The sequence below is a fragment of the Mus caroli genome, unplaced genomic scaffold (assembly GCF_978045245.1).
Source record: "Mus caroli unplaced genomic scaffold, Mus_caroli_1 scaffold_1, whole genome shotgun sequence".
Taxonomy (NCBI): Eukaryota; Metazoa; Chordata; class Mammalia; order Rodentia; family Muridae; genus Mus; species Mus caroli.
The window spans coordinates 115,398,452-115,420,456 of record NW_028227256.1 but is presented as its reverse complement, the minus strand read 5'-3'; the positions used below and the strand labels follow the sequence as shown (position 1 = coordinate 115,420,456).

At 48.4% G+C, this 22,005-nt stretch overlaps 1 protein-coding gene across 1 annotated transcript in view; it reads left to right on the top strand.

Moving 5' to 3' along the window:
* The window catches only part of Gli2 (GLI family zinc finger 2), a 221,346-nt gene that overhangs the window by 144,482 nt on the left and 54,859 nt on the right, over positions 1 to 22,005 (top strand). Inside the window, exon 3 of the mRNA XM_021165818.2 lies at positions 20,182 to 20,287. Coding sequence (XP_021021477.1) covers positions 20,182 to 20,287 — 106 coding nt within the window. The remainder of the gene's footprint in view (positions 1 to 20,181; positions 20,288 to 22,005) is intronic.

Genomic DNA, 22,005 nt, shown 5'->3' with positions numbered 1-22,005 from the left:
ATTTGGTGGATCTATAGCTGTGTTCTGGAGGGGACTCAAGGGGGGAGAAGTGTGGGATGCCAAAAATGGGGTGGCATCTCTTGTTTCAAGCAGTTGTGGACAAAACCGTGCTTCCCATCTTGATCCTTTACTCAGAAGTGGAATACTTTCCCTGCCTGTACCTGTAGGAACCTCTGTAAAGACCTGCTGGGTGTGGTGGTTAGTCATTGACTTTCAACTTGACAGGATGTAGAGTCACCTAGGAGACAAGCTGGAAGGCACCTGGGGGCTGGATTGGGCTGTAGAGAACCATGTGGGGTGTGTGACAGCTCTTGAGAAAGTCCCCACACACACCATCCCAGAACTCCAGCATGGTGTTGTCTTCCTTCCTTGGGCCATTGAGAAGGACAGCTCCCATCTTGCTTCTCGCTGAGGCCCCAGAGGGTCACATCAGGTAACAGATGGAAAGCGCCTTGGAAATGAGGTCTGCCCAGTTAGAACAAATGCGGCTGTTTCCTCAAGCTGGCATCCAACCCAGGTGTGGGTCTGCAGGAGAATTTAAATGACTTTACCAGTGGACAAGGGTCCTTTGTAGGAGCCCCTCCCCCCAGAGTGAGGGCTCCCTTCCCAAGGACCTTGCTGCTGTGGGGCTTGCCAACATTTCTCACTCTGAGGTTGTGAGGTGCTAGTCTCTTGCGTTTCTGACTTTCCCACCCAACCCCAGGGAACTAGGAGGTTGCTGACTCAGGAACAATAGACAAAGTGCTGTGGGAAGTTTACTGGGATCCAGGTTCTGAGTCCGTTCCTGTCTTCCACCTTGTTTGAGGCAAGGTCTTTTATTCACCATGGGGTTCTGGGTAAGTCTCCTGACTGTTTCCCATCTCACTGTAGGAGTCCTGGGCTCAACTATGCTGAATTTCGATTTATTACTGCATCTCCGTTTGTATGGGTTCTGGGAGCCTGAAGTCAAATCCCTCAGGCTTCTGAAGCAAGCGCTTTACCCACTGAGCCATTTCCCCAACCGTGGCATCTGTCGTCATGGAAGTCTCTCCAACTGACTTGGCCACACTAGGTAGGGGTCATTGCAGCCTCAGTTTCCTTGGTACATCAAGATGACTGTGTAAACAAACTTAAATGATCCTTTTAGATCCAGCTAAACACAATTCACTTTTCCCTGACTGTTATTTATGGCCCCTGCCCCTGGATAAAATAGTCAAGTGACTCATGTGGTCAGAGCTCTATTCAAGCTGCAGAAGTATGACTGTTGAATGTTTTGTTGAATGGAGAAGCTGGGGATGACCCCTTGGCCACCAAGTTCAAGGGCAGATATTAAGGCTGAGACTGAGGCCAGACATCCTCCAGAGAGTCTTCGTGGTGCCTCACTTCACGTTGAGTTTTCACAGATTGGAAATCGTCTCTTTCAGGTTAGAGACATGGCTGTGGTTGTGACAGCAGCCACACAAGCATAAAGACCTAACTTTCGGTTCACAGCACCCACGTAAAAACTGGGCATAGTATACTCTGTCACACCAGTGCTCGGGGTGGGGGGTAGACATAATAGATCCCTCAAGCTCAGTCTAGCCGGCTTCCTGTGCTGCAGGGTTAGTGAGAATTCCTGTCTCAAAAGTAAAGTGGAGAGCAGTAGAGGAAAAAGCCTGAAGTTAACCATACATACCAGCACACATGTGAACACATAACATGTGTACCTACACATGCACACATATGTATACACATGTACATATACACACATACATGCTCACACATGAACATACATCACACATGCATGCACACACATATATGCATATGCATACACATACACACATAAACAAATACCAAGCACCCACACATACATGCTCACATGTAAATACACGCACAGTTATCTCTCTGAGTAAAAAGAGGAAAACGGAGCCCTTTTCCTGATGAGTACAAATCTTAGCTTTGGGGTTTGTTTACACCCACATATGTTCTTTCTCACACACCCACAAGCTTATCCTCGTTCTGACTCGACTCTGTAAACATCTCTGAAATGTGTATTTTCTTTCAAACTAAAACCACTCAAGTTTTACCCAGACGGGCCTTTGACATGGAATTCACATTTGGCAAACCTCTGTTCCGTGTGTTTTACTGAGTGTGGACTGTTATAGATGAAGCCAAGCCACTGTGGTGTGGTTCTCCCACACTCCAACTCTCTTTCTTCCAAATGGTTATGGAAGTAGAGCTGTTCCCAAGTAAAAGATAAATTATAGCAGGATCTAAAAAAGCATCATTTAAAAAGTGTCAGGATACAATTGGGTTCTTACAAAGCACACAGGCTGCTAAATTCACAGGAAAATTGAGTGGATCAGGTTGGCGGGGTGACAGTGTCCTTGCCGTTGATTTATCCTGTCAGTCTGGCTGTGCTGGAGAAGTAGTGTCTGCTGCGGAAGGTGATAGTCGGTAGGCCCTTCGACTCTTCGTGGCTCCAGTTATTATCTCTGGGAAGGACCCTGGGACTTAGGAGCCAGCATGGACCCATTCGAGAAAGAGGACAGTGAGCTGTCCTTTATATAAAATTAACCTGTTCTAGTCCATTTTCTGAAGAAAGAACAAAATAGCTAAGGTCAATAATTTACTTACTATTTATTTAGTGGGGAGGGGGGCAGTGGTTGGGTGCCCCAGAGCTTCAGTTGGAAGTGGTTGTGAGCTATGCTTTTAACCACTGAGCTAAATTTGCAGCCCCCAAGGCCAGTAATTTATAAAGAAAAGTAATCTGGGGGTTGGGAAGATGGCTCAGTTAGCAATGCACTTTTGTGCAAGCGTGAAGCCTTGAGTTTGGATCCCCAGCACTTAGGTAAGAAGCCAGGTGTGTGGTTGTCTACATCTATAACCTCACTACAGGAGGGGCAGAGACAGGGGGGTCCCTAGGGGCTTGCTAGCTAGGTAGTCCAAAGGAACTGGTGAGTTCAGGTTCAGTGAGAGATCTGATTGTGTGTGATTGACAAGGACACCAGTTGAAGACTTCCAGCCTACATATGCATACACATACCTGTACACACATATGCATATCACACACACACACACACACACACACACACATACAAATGTGCAGCATGCTCACAATCTGAGGCTAGACGCCCACTGTCTGAAGCTGCAGCTCTGTGCTGCCCCTTGAAAGGTGGAGACAAAAGGACAAGTGTACGCACAGGGACAGAGAACAAGACAGAAACTGCTCAGTGTTTCAGTATCACGGCATTGGCAGTTCATCCTCTTTTGGGAATCTATTTATTTTTTGTATCGTGTATATACATGGACCTGCTTGTTTGCATGAGTACCAGCCACATATGTGCAGTGAGTTCTGATGCCAACAGAAGCTGTTGGAGCCCCTGGGACATTATTCATGTAGAATTCTTAAAGAATTGGTCTAGACGTCACCTAATCACTTGCCCTTGGCAGAACTTTTGGGTTGTATCCAGTTATTTCATTAGTTAGTTCTAATTTCCTAACTAGGACTAAAAGTTCTAGCCAGGCAGTACTGGTGCACCACTTTAATCCCACCACTCAGGAGACAGAGGTGGGCAGATCCCTTGTGAGTTCAAGACCAGACTGGTCTACAGATCAAGTTCCAGTACAACCAGGGCCACACTGAGAAACCCTTTCTCAAAATACACATACACGCGCGCGCGCGCGCGCACACACACACACACACACACAAATAAAAGCTCTACTGTATGCTAACACTTTTCACCCCTTCATAACCCATGAGAAGTGTGTGTGTGTAGAGGGTAAAGAAGAGTTTGGGGTACAGTCTCACCTGTTCTTTTGAGACAGGGTCTCAGTGGCCTGGAGCTTACCACATATGTTAAGCTGACTGGCTAGTGAGCTTTAGGAACCTGCCTGTGTCCGTCTTCCAGCAGGATTACAAACACACCATGCTTAGCCTTTTGTACATGTTTTGGGGATCAAGCTCCAATCCTCATGTTTGCAAGGGCCATCTCTGCCTGTACTTGCCAATTCATTTCTAACAGTATGCTCTATGGTGTTTTTTTATGTGCATTGGATATGCTCATCTAAAAAGTTAAATTTTTAGGCAGAAATTGTCTAAATGAATTTTCAAGTACTCTGTTTGCAAAGGAAAAGAATGGGTCCTTGTTCAAGAGAGCACAAGTGTTGCCAGAAAGCCGCTGCTTCGCAGCTGAGCTGACTCTTAGCTGCTCTCAGGAGCGCACTTTTCTGTCTCCAAAGCCAGTGGCCTCTCTTGATGACTTGAAACCTGCTACTGTGCCAACATTTAGACCCTGGTAATGAGCAGACAAGCCTGGTTTCCACATCCCTCTTCCTACAAGAGAGCTGGCTGCTGACGTTCATCAGCACCCCTATGGCCACTTAACTGGCTTAGAGTGCTAAAGGAACAACAGTTAATATCAAAGTCCATTGGAGACATGCAAATGAGGCAGCTGGTATTTCCAGGAAGCCCATGCTAGGGTGTTTGAGACATCCTCGTGAAGGGGTAAAAAATAGGGGGTCTTGGAGTCTGGCATGCTCGTAGGGCTGATTCTCTCTCCCTGTTGCAGTCAGGACTGCGATTAAATTCCAGATGGTGCTAGTCTTTGACATGAGCCAGAGCCCCTGGAAAGTCCATGCTGCCCGCTCAGATGCTGCCCTGGCCAATCCCTCCCAGGCCATGAGTTGCCATGGCAGAATGCTCTCACCTCCAAGCTTGAGCATCTGGTTCCTGTTGCAGTCTCAGGGTCAGAGTTCACATCATGCCAGAGTTTCAAAGGAAGTGCTTCTTTGTCCCTCTGGGCTGGGCTTGTTTCATCTCCGAGGAGAAATGAGTTGTGTTGTCTTGATGGATGGAGGAGGGCCAGCAGAGCTTGTAAGTGTACTGGGGCCCTTGCTACATTGTTCATTTTAAGACTGTAGTAAATAGATTGATTATGTTGAGGCAGGGAGGGAAGTAAGGCTCAAGAAATTCATGGTAGAGAGATGTTCGCTGAGGTCAGGTCATAGTAGACCACTAACGGGGTTTAAATTAAGGTTTTAAAAAGAGGGAGCTTCGGGGGAGACAGACAAGAGCTTACAGGAAACCATTTAATTAGGGCTGGCTTACAGTTCAGGGGTTTAGTCCACTATCATCACGGCAGGGAGCATGGTCATATGCAGGCAGATATGGCGCTGGAGAGGTAGCTGAGAGTTCTACACCCAGAGGACAGGCAGCAGGAAGAGAGAGTGACACTGGGCCTGGTGTGAGCTTCTGAAACCTCAAAGCCCATCCCCAGTGACAAAGTTCCTCCTACAAGGCCTCTCCCTATGGGCCTATGGGGGGCTATTTTCATTCAAACTCTCTGGCCCCTATAGGCCACTCAAAGTCAGAGATCCACCTGGCTCTGCCTCCTGAATGCCAGGATTAAAGGCTTGCGGCACCATCACTTGGCTTTTCTTAAAAACGATGAAAATGGAAACATTTTATACACAGAGAATGTGCGTGGCACTTGAGGACTGTGATGCAGATTGAACCACAAAACAAATGGTTGCTTCCCCTCCCTGGCCCCCATAGGCTTGTAGCCATATCATAATGCAAAATGCATTAACTTAGTCCAACTTCAAAAGTGCCCGTAGTCTATCACAGTCTCGACAGTGTTTAAAAGTGTGAAGTCTCTTCATAGACCCTTGCAGTCTCCTCATTGTAACCCCACTGTACAATCACAGTGAAAAAGCAGATCGCATACTTCCGACATACAACGGCACATGCATTGCCATTCTCAGAGGCAGGAAAGGGAGCCAAGTGAGGAAACACTGGACCAAAGCAAGGCCGAACTCCATCTGGACAAACTCCAGACTGCATCTCCATGTCTGATGTCATGGTGATTTTTTAGACCCCAATTCCTTTCAGCTTTGCTAATTGCAGCGCACTTCTTTCTCTTGGGCTGGTTCCACTCCCTCTGAGCAGCTCTCCTCAGCAGCTGTCCCCTGACATCTCCACCATCTCGGGGTCTCCAAGGCAAGCCAGGCTTCACTTTCACAGCTTCACACGATAGTCTCTCTAGGCCTCCATGCAGGGATACCCCTGTCACATGCCTGACCTCAGTGGCTTTCCTCATCCATGGGGTGGGGGAGGTGGGGGGGAGAAGACTCCAGAACTCTTCTATCCTCAACTCTAAAGCCCGAACCACGTGTCTGATCCGCCAGGTTCTGCTGCTTGCTGGGGCTAGAACATAGCTCCCTCATTGGAATACATTCTTCACCGGCTTTGCTTTTGATGGTCTTCTTCACTGCCTAAGCTTGACTGCCCTGGACCTGTCTTTGTAGGCCAGGCTGTCCTTGACCTCAGAGATCTGCCTGCCTCTACCTCCCAGTGCAGGGATTAAAGGTGTGTGATACCACAGCCAGCCCTTAACTTTTCTGTATTTTCACAGGTTGGAAGCTTGGCTGGGTGCTTCTGGCCCTGAGGTCACCACTCCCTTTATTCCTCTTGGCTTCAGGCTTGTCAATAATAATAATAATAATAATAATAATAATAATAATAAAAATTTACACTCCCCGGTACCCCTTTACTCCTCCAACCATACATTTTGTATTTTTTCTTGCTCCTTTTCATTATAGATTCACATAAGTATGACCACTAATAACCAAGCAATACGGTCAATACTAGACTGTCTGGAAAGTTCTGTTAATGCCGTCAACCAAAACTCTTCAATTCAGCCTCAGGCAGTTTGTTTGTTTGTTTGTTTGTTTTTTAAAAAGGATCGAAAACAGCCACATTCTTTGACAAAATATCATAAGATGATCTCCAGGCCACATACTGCTAGTCTTCTCCTCTTGAGCCAGGCCTCCACAGTTCAAATCACCCTCAGCACCACTGTCTTCCATGCGCCTACTAGGATGGCCCATTAAGTCGCACTTAAGATGTCCAATCGATTTCCTAGTCCAGTGTCTCAAAGTGTCCCCATATTCCTCCAAACAAAAACATGGACTGCCCTATCGCAGCAATGCCCCAGTCCCTGGTACCGACTTCTGTCTTAGTTTTCATGGCACCACACGACGCAAGCGTGAAGATCTGAGTTGGATCCCCAGAACATCTGTTAAAGCTAGGTGCAAGTTGACAAAAAACACCCTTATAACTTGCAAAAACTCAGTCATAAATAAATTTTTTAATCTCTTAAAAAGTAAGGTGGAGAGTGATTGCTGAAGATAGTGTCAAAGCTCTGCCTCTACACACATACGTGCACACTCATGAGCAAACACACACGTGTGCACATATACAGGGAGCGGCACCTTGGTTTCTGCCACTGGAGCTGAGCTGGGAACCAGTGTTTGTTAACTCCCCAGTGGCCTTGTGCAACAGAGTTGAAGGCTCCTGGGGTTGAGATGGCTGTACTGTGCCTCCCTCTGGCCCAGCAGGGAGAGTGGAGGAGGGAAGCCTGCTGCCTGGGCCAGGAGGCGGGAAGGACAGAGAGCCTCAGGCTTCCCTGGGCCATTAAAGTTTATCGTTTGCCACAGCAGTGATTGAAAAAGGCTTTTTGCAGGACTGAAATGTGAGCAGTGAAACCTGCCAGTTGATACGGAGGCTAGGGTGCTTATCCCATAAAAATACCCTCTGTGTCAAAGGGTTTCAGTAAATGTGCCTGGGAGTATTAGCAGTCATTTCTGCCAGCCTGGGGCTCTTGATGGGGGGTGTGGGAGGGAGGCGGTAAGGGGCTGTAAAAGGGAGCTGCAGTTCCTGCCAAGACGGAGGACAAGGAGGAGAGGACAGAACCACCAGCAGCTCCTGGCTAGATCCCGATGCAGCATCCAAAAAGCTCAAATGGGGCTGTGCCTTGGGTATCCCCACCTACCACTTGAATGGGAGAGGGCTAACAGCCTAGCTAGGCACACGCACAATCTGGTGACCTTTGTGTGTCTTCACTGTAGGGTCCCAGGGACAGTCAGAGAATTACATGGGGCAGGTTCCTAGGACTCAGGGAGGTTGTGGTGTGCATGGGGTACTCCTCTGAGCTGATCTGTAAAATGGGGGTTGTGATAGTAATCACGGGACCCCAGGTGGCATGAAAGGCCAATCCTGATCTGTATGAGGCTGTCATGTGCTGGCAGAATAGAGAGGCTTTGCCACTTCCTTTCAGGAGACGTTTACAGAGAGGGTATCAGTAATGCATCAGGCATGGGCAGGAACTTCTGTGATCAGTGCAGGTGTGGTCTGCCCTGTTCTTGGTGAGAGGTGTGGATAGCATTCCAAGACTTTGTGTTCAGACAGGACCCTGTATGCCAGTTACTGATCTGCCCTGTGTCATGCTGGGGGCAGCAGAGCTGTAATAAGCGGGATGTCAGGTTGAGGTTTTTCTGTCACCTGTCATCCTTTGGTGCTGGGGGCTATGTACTTGGCTTGAGTGGCATGGGGTAACCAGGGCTGTGCAAGACCATTCAGAGCATGGAACTTGTGTGTTGAGTGTGGTGGGAAAGAGAATTTTCCACTGTCCCTCTAGCCAGTAGTCACAGGAGACATCTTGTGGGCCCTGGCTGTGTCCAGGCTGTCATTTTCAGAGCCCGTGCTCTGCCCCCTGAAGGCATGTGTCCTCTCTGGGCATCAGAAAGCAGAAAAGAAGCCGAGGGCTCTGGGTGGAGAAATGAAGCTGTGAGCCCTGTCGCCCATCTAGAAGGTGGGAGAGGGCATCGTGTACCCTTGGGCACGGCCCCAGCATCCACCGATGGGCCACACAGGCTTCTTCTCTAAAGCTGTGGTTTGGAGGAAATCAACTGTTATGGAACAGTTCCCAGCTCTGCTGCTGGTTCTGCTGGGAGGAGTTTGGGTGGCTGGCTTGGTTTGGGAATCATATTTTCATAGAAAGGAAAGGGGGAAATCCCCCACCTGGCCTGGGCAGCAGGCAGGCCGAGGGAGGAACTTCACTAGGGCAGGTCAGTGGCTAGACCCACACTTCATCCCGGAACCCATTTTATAAGAGGAGCATCCTCAGTCATCCAGGGCCACCAGCTGTGCCCATAGTCTTGGCTACAGCAGGGCCTTCACAAGCCTTGGTATGCAGTCTTTTTTTGCACTTTCTTTATTTAGCACTTACCAATTACACTTAGTCATGAGTTCATACTGTATGTAATGTATTTTGATCATGTTCACTTTCTATCACTACCCTTTGCCCCACCCCACCCCACACACCGAGATTCCTTCCTTGTCCCTCTTTTGGGTTCATGATGTTTGGGTTTGTTTCTTGTTTTTGTTTGTTTGTGGCCTAAGGAGTTCCACTGGGTTGCTTAAAGAAGCTTAGGTGAGGGTTCGTGTATAAGAGTGTGGATTTCTTACCAGTGGCTTCATCACAAAATGTGTGTCCCTCCCCATCACCTACTAACTGCCTATATACCCTCACGGGGTATATTTCCATCCCTTGTGATGTATTTCTAAGTTCCTGAGTCTGTGAGAGCTTTCTCACTTGTGAGGGCATTCTGGGCTGTGTGCGAGCCTACTAGCCACGATCAGGGTCGTTGGTCCTCTTTCCCTGTGTTCCCACACTTTCCCTGTGCAGCGACTTCCCCTCCCCATGTCCTGTCCCAAACTCCTTTTCCCTGGGGTTCTGGTCACCTCTCCCAATGAGACGTGGTGCATCCCAGAGGCTTACAACACCCTTGTGCTCTTGGAGTCTCCCAGTAGCTACCGTATCCTCAAACTTGGCCACCCTGTCCCCAGATCTGTCCAGAACTTCTCACCCAAATCAAAATCTGTGTGATAATTTATGCAAATGAAGGAGGGCTGGTGGTGGCCAGAGTCACAGACATCCATCACCCCATGTCCCAGCACAGTCATCCTTCATCAGGCCCTTAAAAGATAGTACAGTTTTTGTTTAAGGCAATTACTTAATCTTGACAAACTCCTGTGTTAAGCAGGGCTATTAATGGGGCCCACCATTAATCAGTGCGAACCCAGGTGGGTGCTTTCTCTGAACCTCCATCACTCTTGGGGACCCAAGGTGGGCCCTTTGCCATCCTCAATGCCCTAATTACACAAGCAGCATGCTAACCACAAGCATCCCACGTGGACGGCAGGGGCACCCAGCCACGGACAGGAAAGAGGCCCATTTTTAATGCCAGGCAGAAGGTTTTCTGAGCCAAGCAGGATGATCCATGGAGGTTATTAGTAGGGACCAGGAGCACAGCTGGGGAGAACAGATAACTCCTCTCCCGAGAGACTCTCCTGCTCTTAGCACCCACGTTGTCGCCTACCTGGCGGCCTGCAGAAGGATTGCACAAGTACCTTACGTTGGCCAGTTACGTTTATGTTTGGATGACCAGGAAGGAGGCGGAAGTACCAAGCCTCACCCTGTGTCTGTTTGGCATCATCATCTCTGACACCCCATAAAGGAGCTGGGTATCAGAGTGCTCCTCTTCATCCAACTCCCACGTGTGGCCCTGTCACACTGACACCTGCCCAAGGGTGTCAGAGGGGAGCTGGGCCCTACAGGAGAACCCGTAGTGAATGGAATAGAGACAGAGCCCAGAACCTGGATCTCCCTCAAGGAGTTCATTTCTGTTTGGATCAGAGCAGAACAAAACAGAGAACTACTTAGGAAAGACGGGGGTTCATTTCAGCTTGCCATTACAAGTTACAGTCTATCGTTGTAGGGAAGTGGAGGCAGGAACTGTAAACAGCTGGTCACCCCCACAGTTAAGAGCAGAAATAAATATGTACTTGCTTGCTTGTGTGCAAGTAGATTTCTTCACTCTTATACCATTCAAGGCCATCTGCCTAAGGAATGATGCTGCCCACAGGCCAACCCACTGTTGGCATCTCTCATTGAGACTCTTCCCAGGTGGTTTTAGGTTGTACCAAGATGACAAAGCTAACCATCACAATGGTCACCGAAGAAATGTCACTATCTTATCCCACCAGTGAGGATGGACCGGAATCAGTGTGGGTGGGTGCGAGGCCAGACTGTGACACTAATTATGCATTACTAGGGGCAAGTCACCATGTTTCTCCATGCCTCTGTTTCCCCTTCTGTAAAATGGGGTAGAAGATAACGGATTCCTGCTTGAGGGCTTCAGGTATCAATATGTTAAGAATGGGACACACTCAGGAGAGTCCTTCCTGTGACAGTCAGGCTGTCAGAAGCCCTCTGAGAGGGAAGTACAGTTCTGATCACTCCACCAGCCCCCAGGCCAAGTGTGTGGGGAGTTTTTCCCTGGATGTTGAGCCCTGTTTATTTTATAGGAAGTCAGCTTCATCTGCTTTTAATTCACACACTTAGCTCATCAAAATGTTGTTTTGCAAGAGGCCTTTTGGTGTCCAGGAAGCCTTTGGAATGGCTCCTCTTTATATAGTCTTATTCCAGGAAAAAGATTCTAGAAACCACTTTGTTTGATAGGTTGACTCATGTTTTTCTTTTTCTTCTTCTTCTTTTTTTTTTAAATCACACTTATTTATTTGTATGTGTCTATGAGAACATACATGGGTTTGTGTGTGTCACGGGTCACATATGGAGGTCAGAGGACAATTTGTGGAAGTTGGTTCTCACCCTGAGCCGTATGAGTTCTGGGGATGAAACTCAGGTCATCGAGCTTGGCCACACACCCCGTTACCTACAGCCAGATTTCCACATCTTAGTTTCTTCATGCAGGGACAAAGGATTTGTGGAACAGCCTTTAGAGTTGCCGGTAGACCCCACATCATCCTGCTCAAGGGAGCCACCGTTTCTGTCAGTGGCAGTGTGAGTGGGTAAGAAGAAACATGGGACAGCTCGGTGGGAACAGGACACACTAGAAGTGTCCTTCAATTCATAGTGTGGTGCAGATGGGAGTCAAGCTCCAACACACATTCCCTGGCTTGGTGGTGCAGCTGCACACCCCTGCTCCCTTCCCACTCAGAATCCTCTTTCTGACTTTGCATCCTGAGGACCCTCTTATTCATCAGAAGGCTTCGGAATGGGTCCACGTACCCATTGACTATTTTTGTGCACACCCCCAGCTTGCCAGAAAGGCAGCAGGTGATGATCTAGGCCAGGCTGGAGGCAGGCTGCACTGACCAGCACAGCTCTGACCCAGCCAAGGGGATAGGAAGTTATAAGGAGTGTCACAACACCACTCGGTGACCTCACAGGGACCTGGGTGACCCTGTGAATTCAGTGAACGGGAAGATGGGAGGAAGGAAGGAAAGATATCGTAACCATTTGCTGTGTTTGTTAAGTGGCATAACTTAACTAAGCTAAGATGTGGAAGAGGGGAAGGACTGAGGGGTGGGTGATTCTCATTTCCGTGTTTTATGTGTCAGGAGGCCTATGATTAGCCTGGGCTAGAGCTCAATCAGTGTGCAAAGACGGTGACAATGACTACTTAGTCCAGAGCTGTTAGACATGGCAGCCACAGCTGCCTGTCACCATGCAGTTGAGCAATCGTCCCAGTAAGCTACACAAAAGGGAAGGATCTGCACCAGATTTTGAAGATTTCATGGAACAAAGAACACAAAATATTTTATTAACAGTTTTTATACTGCATTCATGCTGAAGTTTTAATTATGTGTATATATGTGTGCTTGTTCATATATGTGTGAGAACATGTATGTGTAGGCATGTGAACTCATCTGTCTGGTGGTAAGAAGACAGTCTTGGGTGTGAGTCCTCAGGATCTGTCCACCGTTTTGTCTTGTTTCATTTTGCTTTTGCTTTTTTTTTTTTGACAGTTTCTCAGAACCCAGAACTCATTGAAGAGCCTGGGTTGTCTGGTCAGCTAGTGAGCTCCAGGTGTCTCCCTGTCTCCTTCTCTCAGCCTCCTCCCATGGGAGCTGAGCATCAATTGCAAATACTGTGGACCATAGGGACCTGATAGTGGAGTGTCACAGGTGTCCCTCTAAAAGGAGCCAGTACCTCTGAGACTCTGACCACACAGCCTGGAAGCTGCCAGATGGTGGGGTGGCAGGGGAGTCAGTCAGAGGGGCAAGGGAGCCTATCAAAAGATAGCACGGTTTGGGGACCACATCTTCTCCAAGGTAGTTCATCTAGCTCCATCCCTACAATGGGTGCAAGGAGCATGGGGACCCAGGTACCAATTGCTGGCTGCTCTTATCGCCAAGTCCATGAACTTGGCCTAGATTTGTTCTTTTCCCTTCCCTCCCTCTTTCTCCCTCCTTATATGTGTGTGTGTATGTGTGTTCCCTTCATGTGCATCTGTGTATGCCCATGTTGTATGCATGTATGTAGAAGTCAGAGGACACCTTCAAGTGTCATTTCTCAGGAGCTGTGTCTGTCTTCCATTTTGGATGACAAGGTCTTTCTCTAGCCTGGAGTTCACCAGCTGGGCTAGACTGGCAGGCCAGCAAGCCCTGGGCATCTGCCTGACTTTGCCTCCCCAGCTACAGGATTGCAAACACACCACTGTGCCTGGCTTTTCTTATGTGGGTTCTATTCTACGGATCAAACTCTGGTCCTTGTGTTTATAAAACAGGCCCTTCAGCAACGGGGCCCCTAGAGTCACACTTTCTGCAAGATCTCCGAGTCCCTAGAACTAAAATCCTCTGTGTTTCAAATCCTTTGATTGTTTTGGGGGCCATCCCACAACTTTCTAGAAAACAGATTTTGTGACCGAGACTATTGTCCCCTTTAGTCTGGATTGATCTTCCTCATGTTTCTTCTGACCGATTCCCTAACCTGGGGCTGAGGAGACAGGTCTATTGGCAAAGAGCTGGTCCACTAGAACTGGTGAACAGCCCCTGCTGTTCCCCATAATGGGTGGTGGGGGCTTCCTTGGGGTCCTGTGAAACTCCCCTCTGTGTCCCCACCCCTGCTGAAGAGGAGGGAGCCCAGCAGAGCTGGCAGTAGAGACAGCCACACTGGTTCTCTTGCTCTCTGTATTGTCTCACACACTCTGTGTCCCTTGGCCCTGTCACTGCCCTCATTTCACACTTGGGAAAACTGAGGCACAGAATAACTCATTGAGACAGCCACTTCAGCACTACCTGTCACATCCCAAGCCTCTGGGATGGCCCCTAGTCTGTTCCTGCCAGGTACATCATTTAAAGGGGCAGATTGCCTGGTCCAGTCTCCCTGAGGCTTCAGTTGGCCTCTTCCATGGCATTTTCTGGAGTACTCTCTTGGAGTGTCCTTTCTCTTCTCTCTTGCCTTCCCAACCTTGAGCTCAGTCTCAGGGCGCTGTCCATACGGAGTAGCTCACACTGGCTCCAGCCCAGCCCTGTGCACTCTTCCAACAACTGTTTTGTCAGTAATTCCTTGACTGGGATAGGCCAGGGGATGGTCCAGCTGCTCATTCAGCCTGCTGGACAACAGTCAGCTTATGCTGTTTGAATGTTGGGCCTGATTTTAAGCCCCGCTTCCAACGGAGACTGTAACACTTCTCAGTCACATGCTGTGAAGTAACTACTCTGGATATCATAGTTATTAAAAAGCATCCTTGTGAGGCAGTCGCTCCCACAGGGGCCTCCAAAGTCAGCCTGTCCTGCGGCTGGTTACTGGGAACACATGCCATTTGTGCAGGGCCCTGAAGACAGGCATGCTCAGTCTGGAGGACTGAGGTGTTTTGGCTTCTAGGCTGTTTTAATGCCAGCTATTCTAGCTCTGAGGCACGGGCATCAGGCACTTGGTTTCCTGACTCCACCTGACTGACAGGCCAGCCTTGGAAGCTGTCCCAGCTCCCATTTGGGCTGAGGACAAGCCCAGCTCAGAGAGGGCTCCCTAGCTCTGGTCCACTCCTTCATCTTTACACCAGTGGAAAGTCTAGGTGACCTAATAATTCCAGGAGCACCTGTTTAGACATCTTGCACGTTCCCTTGTTCTGTGTGTCCTGTATACCGGAAGCTCGTGTGGAATAGCCAGGCTGGGCTTCCTGGGGTTTGTACCTGAGGATGTGATGAGAAGCCAGAAGAATCCATTTGTCAAAGCCCTTTTCTACAAAGCTGTGACTCCTGTCCTTTGCGTCTGGGTTTGTTTGTTTGTTTGTTTGTTTTAAGACACTGCCTCATTAACCTGGTTGATTGATTCATCTAGACTGGCTGGATACTGGCTGGATAGTGGAGCCGCAGGAATCCACAGAACTCTGAACTTCAGCCAGCCGCTCATCCTTGGCCTGGTCACCCTGAAGGTTGCACTTATATATGCTTGAGCCTTAGCACAACATCCTGTTGTCTTACTTAATTTTCTTGTGGCTGGGACAAAATACTGACGAGTGAAAATGACTTAAGTAATCTTCCAAGAAAGGAAGGACCTGGTCATGGTGGGAGGGCACAGATGCAGGAAGTCTGGTCATTTTGCTTCTGTACTTGGAAAGCAGAAAGAGGTGAATTCTGACACTCAGCTTGCTTTCTCCTTTGTATTCCATCCAGAACTCCAGCCTACCTGTGGTGTTTAAATGAGATGTCATCCCCCCTCCCCCAACCCCTGCATAGTTTGAGCATTTGAGTACTTGGTTCCCAGTTGGTGGTTCAGGGCAATTTGGGAGTTTGGGGAAGGTGTGGCCTTGTTAGGAGAATCATGTCACAGGAAGTGAAGATTAAAGACTCACATCAGTTGGAGTCTGCTCTCCCTACTTTGTGTTTTCTGTTTTAAGATGTGAGCCCTCAGCTTCTGCTCCAGCTGTGGTGCGTGCCACCTGCTGCCATGTCTCACTGTCACAATAACCTATTCCTATGGACCTGGAAACCAAACCAACCCTTCCTTCAATAGATGGTATTGCTCATAGTGTTTATCGTAGCAACAGAAAAGAAACTAATACACCATTCTACACTCAGGGCGGGTCTTCCCCGCTCAGGTAAACCTTTCTGGAAACACCTTGGTACACTCAGGAGTATATTCCATGGTGGTTATAAATCCCATCCCACTGACAATTCAATTAACAGCAACCAGCACACCACCTGCACTGTACAAAATCACTTGTCCTGGAGTTGCTTGTCTCCACTGGCTATTGTTAAATACCTGGGCAGCAGGGCTTCTCAAAGAAACCCACTTCTCTGGTCCCACTCACAGAGGACACATGTCCTCCAAGCTGATTCCATCTTGTAGTTATAATTGAAAAGGCAGGAAGCTCTGGAGAACCACATTCTGCAGAGACTGGACATCCTAGAAGGCTGTGGTGTCTCCACAATGTCCCATATGTGGGTCATGGCCACCGAGAAGTCTGTTGAGCACCTCTCTAGGCAGTGTCTAGGATATGGCCACATGTGACTATCTCATAACACTCTGTCAGCTGATGTGACTTCAAGACGTGTTTTCATGACCCAGATGTTCTGCATTCTTCCTGTAAGAACCCCTTTTCATTCACCACTGTGGTCATGATGGGGCTTTAACTTGAGCTCAGCCTCCAAGGAAAGCCTGTCCCTTATCTCCTTTCAACGTCTTCCTCATACACAGCAAAATGGTTACCTCAGGACCCTGTCACACAAATGGCTCCTCACCAGACCCTACCAGTCAGGGAACATTTGGTGTTTCAGTTAGCACACAAAAATTCTGGACTTTTCATGGCAGCTGCCTCCTCTTCACTTCCTCAGGGACTTTCTGTGCAAGATCAAAAACAAATGTGCAAAATGTGCATTTTTCTAGGGACAGGGCGTGGTTGCCAAGCCTTCTCCACTTTGAGCTTCTCCCTCAGAAACTTAAAAAGGGAGACATTTCTTTGAAATGGCATATGGGGTGTGTGTGTGTGTGTGTGTGTGTGTGTGTGTGCCCTTTCTGCCGGAGGACATGATTTAATTTAGATTTCCTTAAAAAAAAAAAACCCCACAATGAAAACATTGTGTGGAATGATCAAATTCAATATGTCGGCTGGGGTGGCTGTTTTTTTGTATGTGGGTCTGAGTGTGTGTGAGAAGTATATATGGGTAAAGAGGTGTGTGTGTGTGTGTGTGTGTGTGTGTGTGTGTGTGTGTGTGTATCTCTGGTGCATTTGCGTGTGTGTGCAGGTGCACATGCAGTCGTAAAGACCAGAGCAGGGCATCGCTGTCTTCCGTTATCACTTGCCTTATTCCTCTGGGCAGGGTTTCCCACTGAATCTGGAGCTAGGTTGGCAGCTAGCAGGCCCTCAGTGACTTTCTGTGCTTGTCCCCACAGCTCTGGATCACAGGTGGCCATGCCCAGCTGTGTGCATAGGTGCCGGGGATTAGAACTCGGCTCCTTGTGCACACACAGCAAGCGCACTTACCCACTGAGCTGTCTACCAGCCGAAGGTAGCTCTTGCTTCCTCTGTTTCTCTTTGCATTCTTCAGCTGCTGCTGGGGCCTCTGTATGGGAGGTTATTTCTCTCAGAAGCTAAAATTTCCTCACTGAGAGCTTTGAGCAAGCACTTATTTCTGGAAGCCCCTACTGAGCTGAAATGTCTGACTTCAGATGAGCTGGTTCCAGCCTGCATCCCTTCACTTACCTGTATGAAAACTTGGTCTGGGATGATTGTGTGGTGAATCTGTGAGTGGGAGAGTGAGTGGGAATGAATGAGTGTGTGCTATCCTGTTACAGCGGGGCTCCCGTCACTGGGCTGAATGGTTCAGCAGCTTAGTATAGGTTGTGCTCCTGCAGAGAACCTGAGCTCAGCTCTCAGTACGGCTCTCAGTTCAGCTCTCATATCGTGCGGCTCACAACTGCCTGATGTGGCTCCAGCTCTGGGGCATCTGATGTCTATTTCTAGTTTCTAAGGTCCCAGAGCTTTTCTTTTTAAAGCTGAGGTTGGGGGACTTTTTTTAGAAAAGCTTTTTTTTTTTTTTTTAAAGCTTGCAAGTGGCTCAGTGGGTAAGAACACTGCCTTCTTTGGCAGAGGACATACATATGCAGCATACGTTCACACATGCACACACACACACACAATAATGCAGCATACGTTCACATGTGTGCACATACACAATACAAACCAGTATTTTTGTTTTGTTTGGTTTGGTTTGGTTGGTTTGGTTTTTCGAGATAGGGTTTCTCTGTACAGCCCTGGCTGTCCTGGAACTCACTTTGTAGACCAGGCTGACCTCAAACTCAGAAATCCACCTGCCTCTGCCTCCTGAGTGCTGGGATTAAAGGCACGCGCCACCTCATTGAGAATTGTTAACATTAAAGCCAGTTGGGTAGCTCATACTATAATCTCAGTACTCAGAAGATGAATACAAAATGATTGTCATCTGTTCAAGGCCAGCTTGGGCTACAATGTGAGACTCTGTCTCTCACTCTCCTCAAAATTGATAGCACTAAATCCAAATGCCTATCAACAGTGTAACAGACAAACAAAATGTGGTATATCTGAACAATGGAGCAACAGTCAGCCTTCAAAGGAGAGGAATTACTGATGAACCTCACGAACATATGCTGAGAGAAGTAAGCCAGACACAAAAGGACAAGTCCTATACTAATAAACTTGTTATCAAGTTCACAAAGACAGAATGCAGAGGGACTGTTGTCAGTGACAGGGACTAGTGGACTGATAGTGTTTAGTGGTGTTCCCCCTTAACACACTGAAAAGTCCTGTGGGTGGAGGTGTTGACAGCCTTGTGCCATGACTATGACACTGCTGCTCAACTCTCTACTTACAACTGTGAAAATAGTAAATGTTTGTGAGCATGCTCATAAGTGGGAGGTGCATGTGTTGTGCTGGTGCATGCACACACACACACACACACACACACACACACACACACACACACATGTATGGAGGCCAGAGGCTATTTCTGCTCATTCTTCAAGTGCTGCCTGCCTTGTTTTTTGAGACATGGTCTTTCACTAGGACCTGGTTCCCAACAATTGCTTTAAGCTGTCTTGTCAGAGAGCTGCAGGGATCCTCCTGCCTCCGCCTCCTCACTTCTGGGTTTATGAGTGTGCACCACCTTGACTGTCTTTTCATGTGGGTTCTGGGCTTTGAACTTGAGTCCACTAAGCTATCTTCACAGCCCCGGCTCTCCACTCTTGATATTAACTACCAGCCCTTTGGTGCTGGTGGTGCCTCCAGAACTGAAAACACCAACACGTGTGTGTCAGTTCGGAGCTGAGTCAGCCCCTGTCTGTGCTTGGCCTGCGCTCAACAAATCAACATGGTAATTGCAGGATGCTCTTTGCTTATTGAAAGAAAATGCCTGGGTGCCCCAGAGGCAAACATAATTATAGGCTTTAGGAAAACAGGGCCTTTTAACAAGTAGGCTGGGAAAAGGCTAAGGGCTGGGGCATTCCTCATTCCTCTGTGGACTCTTCCCTTAGTCAGAAGGCCACTGGCCTAGGGAAGTAGGGCCTAGTCTATCTGCCTCATCCGCCATATCATCAGGGCTGCTGACAGCTTAGGTGTGCCTTGATCGATTCACCGAAATAAGGCTATTCTTTGTAAACAGAAACTTCTCTTCTATGGCACTATGGTGAAAATTAAATTTACCATGGTTGGGGGCTGGGGTGGTAGTAACTCTTGCTGCACAAGCATGAGAGCCCAGTCACCACCATAAATGTCAGAAGCCTGGTGTGGGGACATGTGCCTTCTACCCCGGCATTGGGAAGGCAGAGACAGGAGGATCTGGGACTTGCTAGCCAGCCAGCCTAGCTGAATCAGAGACTGCGAAATCACAGTGAGAGATCCTGCCTTATAAAACAGTGTGGATAGTTGGATAGTACCTGAAGATGAACAACACCTGAGGTTGTCCTATGGTCTCCACATGCTTGTGAACATATGTGCACACATACCACACACAGGTGCTCATGCACACATGTGTACTCAAGCACATGCATGCACGCACACACCTGTGCAGGCATGCATGCGGGCATGCACGCACATACACATAGAGTAGGGAATTAGCTACCTAAGCAGATTCCCCCCAAGCTTCGCCTGGCCTTGCTTCACAGACGGTTCTAGGTAAATATGTGCAGCCTGTGTGCACAGCGGATCTGAGGCTGGTACCTGATGCTACTGAAGCCACACACAGCCAAGCCGGGGTGGGCAGAAGCTGGTGCGAGTCAGAGTCTGTCAGCACTGTCAGTCCTGATTTGTGGCCAAGCTGGGTTCCCCAAGTTCAAAGAGCATGGAGCTGCTTGTCTTTGTCAAGAGCACGGCTGGGGATCTTTTATGTGGAAGATGTAGGATTCTCAGACTGGCTTTGATTATTTATTCATCCCCCTTCGTGGGTGTGTGATAGCACAGGCATCATGGAGCCCCTTGTCCTGGCCACTCTTGCTCAGGAATTCACGGAGCTTAAAGCCTTTTGAAAATTGTTTTTCCAGGGAGGGGGAAAGTGTTTGAAGTCCTCTCTCTCTCTCTCTCCCTCCCTCTCCACAGTTCCTCAGCAGCTCCTGCCGGCTTTCCACGCGCCTTTGCCGATTGACATGAGACACCAGGAGGGAAGGTACCATTATGACCCTCACTCTGTCCACAGTGTACACGGGTAAGTGTTGGCTTCCATACACTGCTCCTGCTGTGCAGCTGCCTGCCTCTGTCCTTTTAGGTCACAAAAGTGCTGTGACTGTGAACCCATGAGCAGGTGACAGTGCACACTAGCCCCAAGTAGCAGGCTTGGATCATGTGTCTCCGTGGATCACCGTGGTCCACAGCTCTAGGCTTCCTTATTGGTCCCTACAATGTAATCTTAAGTACAGGCTGCCCTGGGGTAGTGGTTTGGAGTCCCCTCCCCCTTTTACAACTAGCTCAGAGTGAGCCTTTAGGTCTCTTCCTGCTTCCCACCTTGAGGTCCCCAAGGATGTGATTTGAGTCAGCATTTCCCCGGGGGAAGGGAGACCTCCAGCCCTGTCTGGTGTTCATTCTCTTGGCATTTGCTCCTTTCTGAGCCCCGCCCCCTCCTGCACCACCTGGTCCCCTCCAGAGGAGAGACCAGTTATTTTCATCATTGCAGTGATAAAGTAGCTGACCAAAGCAACAAAGGAAGGAATGTTTATTTTGGTTCATGGTTTGAGGGTCCATTGCAGTGAAGTCATGACAGCTGATCACATGGCATCCACATTCAGGGCGCTGGGAGAGATGGATGCTCGGTTGCCCTACCTCTCTTTCTCTTTCAGTGTGGGACCCCAGCCCAGTTAATAGTGCCACCACAGCTGGGGTAGTTCTTCCCCAGATAACCTAATCTAGAAAGCCCTTACAGGGATATAATATGTCTCCTATGAGGTTCTAGATTGTCAGGTTGAACAACAGAATTAACCATCACAGAGGCTTGGGCCTTGGCTGTTCATTCAGCCCTCCATGCATGGGAAGTGAGTCCCTCTGTCTGTCGCCTTCCCCTCCCACCCTTCTCAAACCTCCTCACTTGTCCACATCAAATTGCTGTCTGCGGTGCTGAATCATAGTCCCTGTCACTTGTCGGGATGACCGGCACCTGTTGCCTGCCCAGTCTGAACTCCCTCAGCTTGAGATCCAGCTCCCGAGGAGAATGGAATGCCCCACCCTGAGTGGGACCCAGCTCTCAATTCCAACACCATTGCCAGATCAGAGCAAGGGCACATAACTCTGAGATCTCCTTAGGCTGCTGTACCTACAGTGGCAGGTGCATAGTAGGTACGCAGAGAGTGCTGAGCAGAGAGTCCCCACCTATGAGATTCTAACTCCCACTAGAATAAAATTAGTCAGCATAGCTGAGTGCCCAGATGTTCAAAGCATTGTGCCTCTGTTGTCTGCCAGCCAGCTGTCCAGTGACACCTGTTTCAGGACACCTCCTGCCTACTAGACAGCCAGCCTGGGACTGTGGCTTTCATTTAAGACAAATTTTAAGTTTAACATTGGGGGAATGACAAGATGGTTCCATGAGTAAAAGTGTTTGCAGTGAGGTCAATCCCGGAACCCTGTATAATGGTAGAAGAAGAGAAGCAACCCCAAAGTTGTCCTCTGATCCACATGTGTCTCATGGCACACATAACACCAATATGCAAAGGTAATACACAAGGTGCATACACAATAACCTTCAAATAAATTAATTAAATTTTGAAATAAATTCAGGCATGCAAGAGCTGTAATAATTGAACAAGATAAACCACATGCCCTCCACCCAGCTATTCAGACATTAACATCCTGTATCATCTAATACCAATATAGTGAACTAATCCACATATCTGATATTAATGTGGATAGTTTTCTCATAAGCCTTTATTTCCTTGT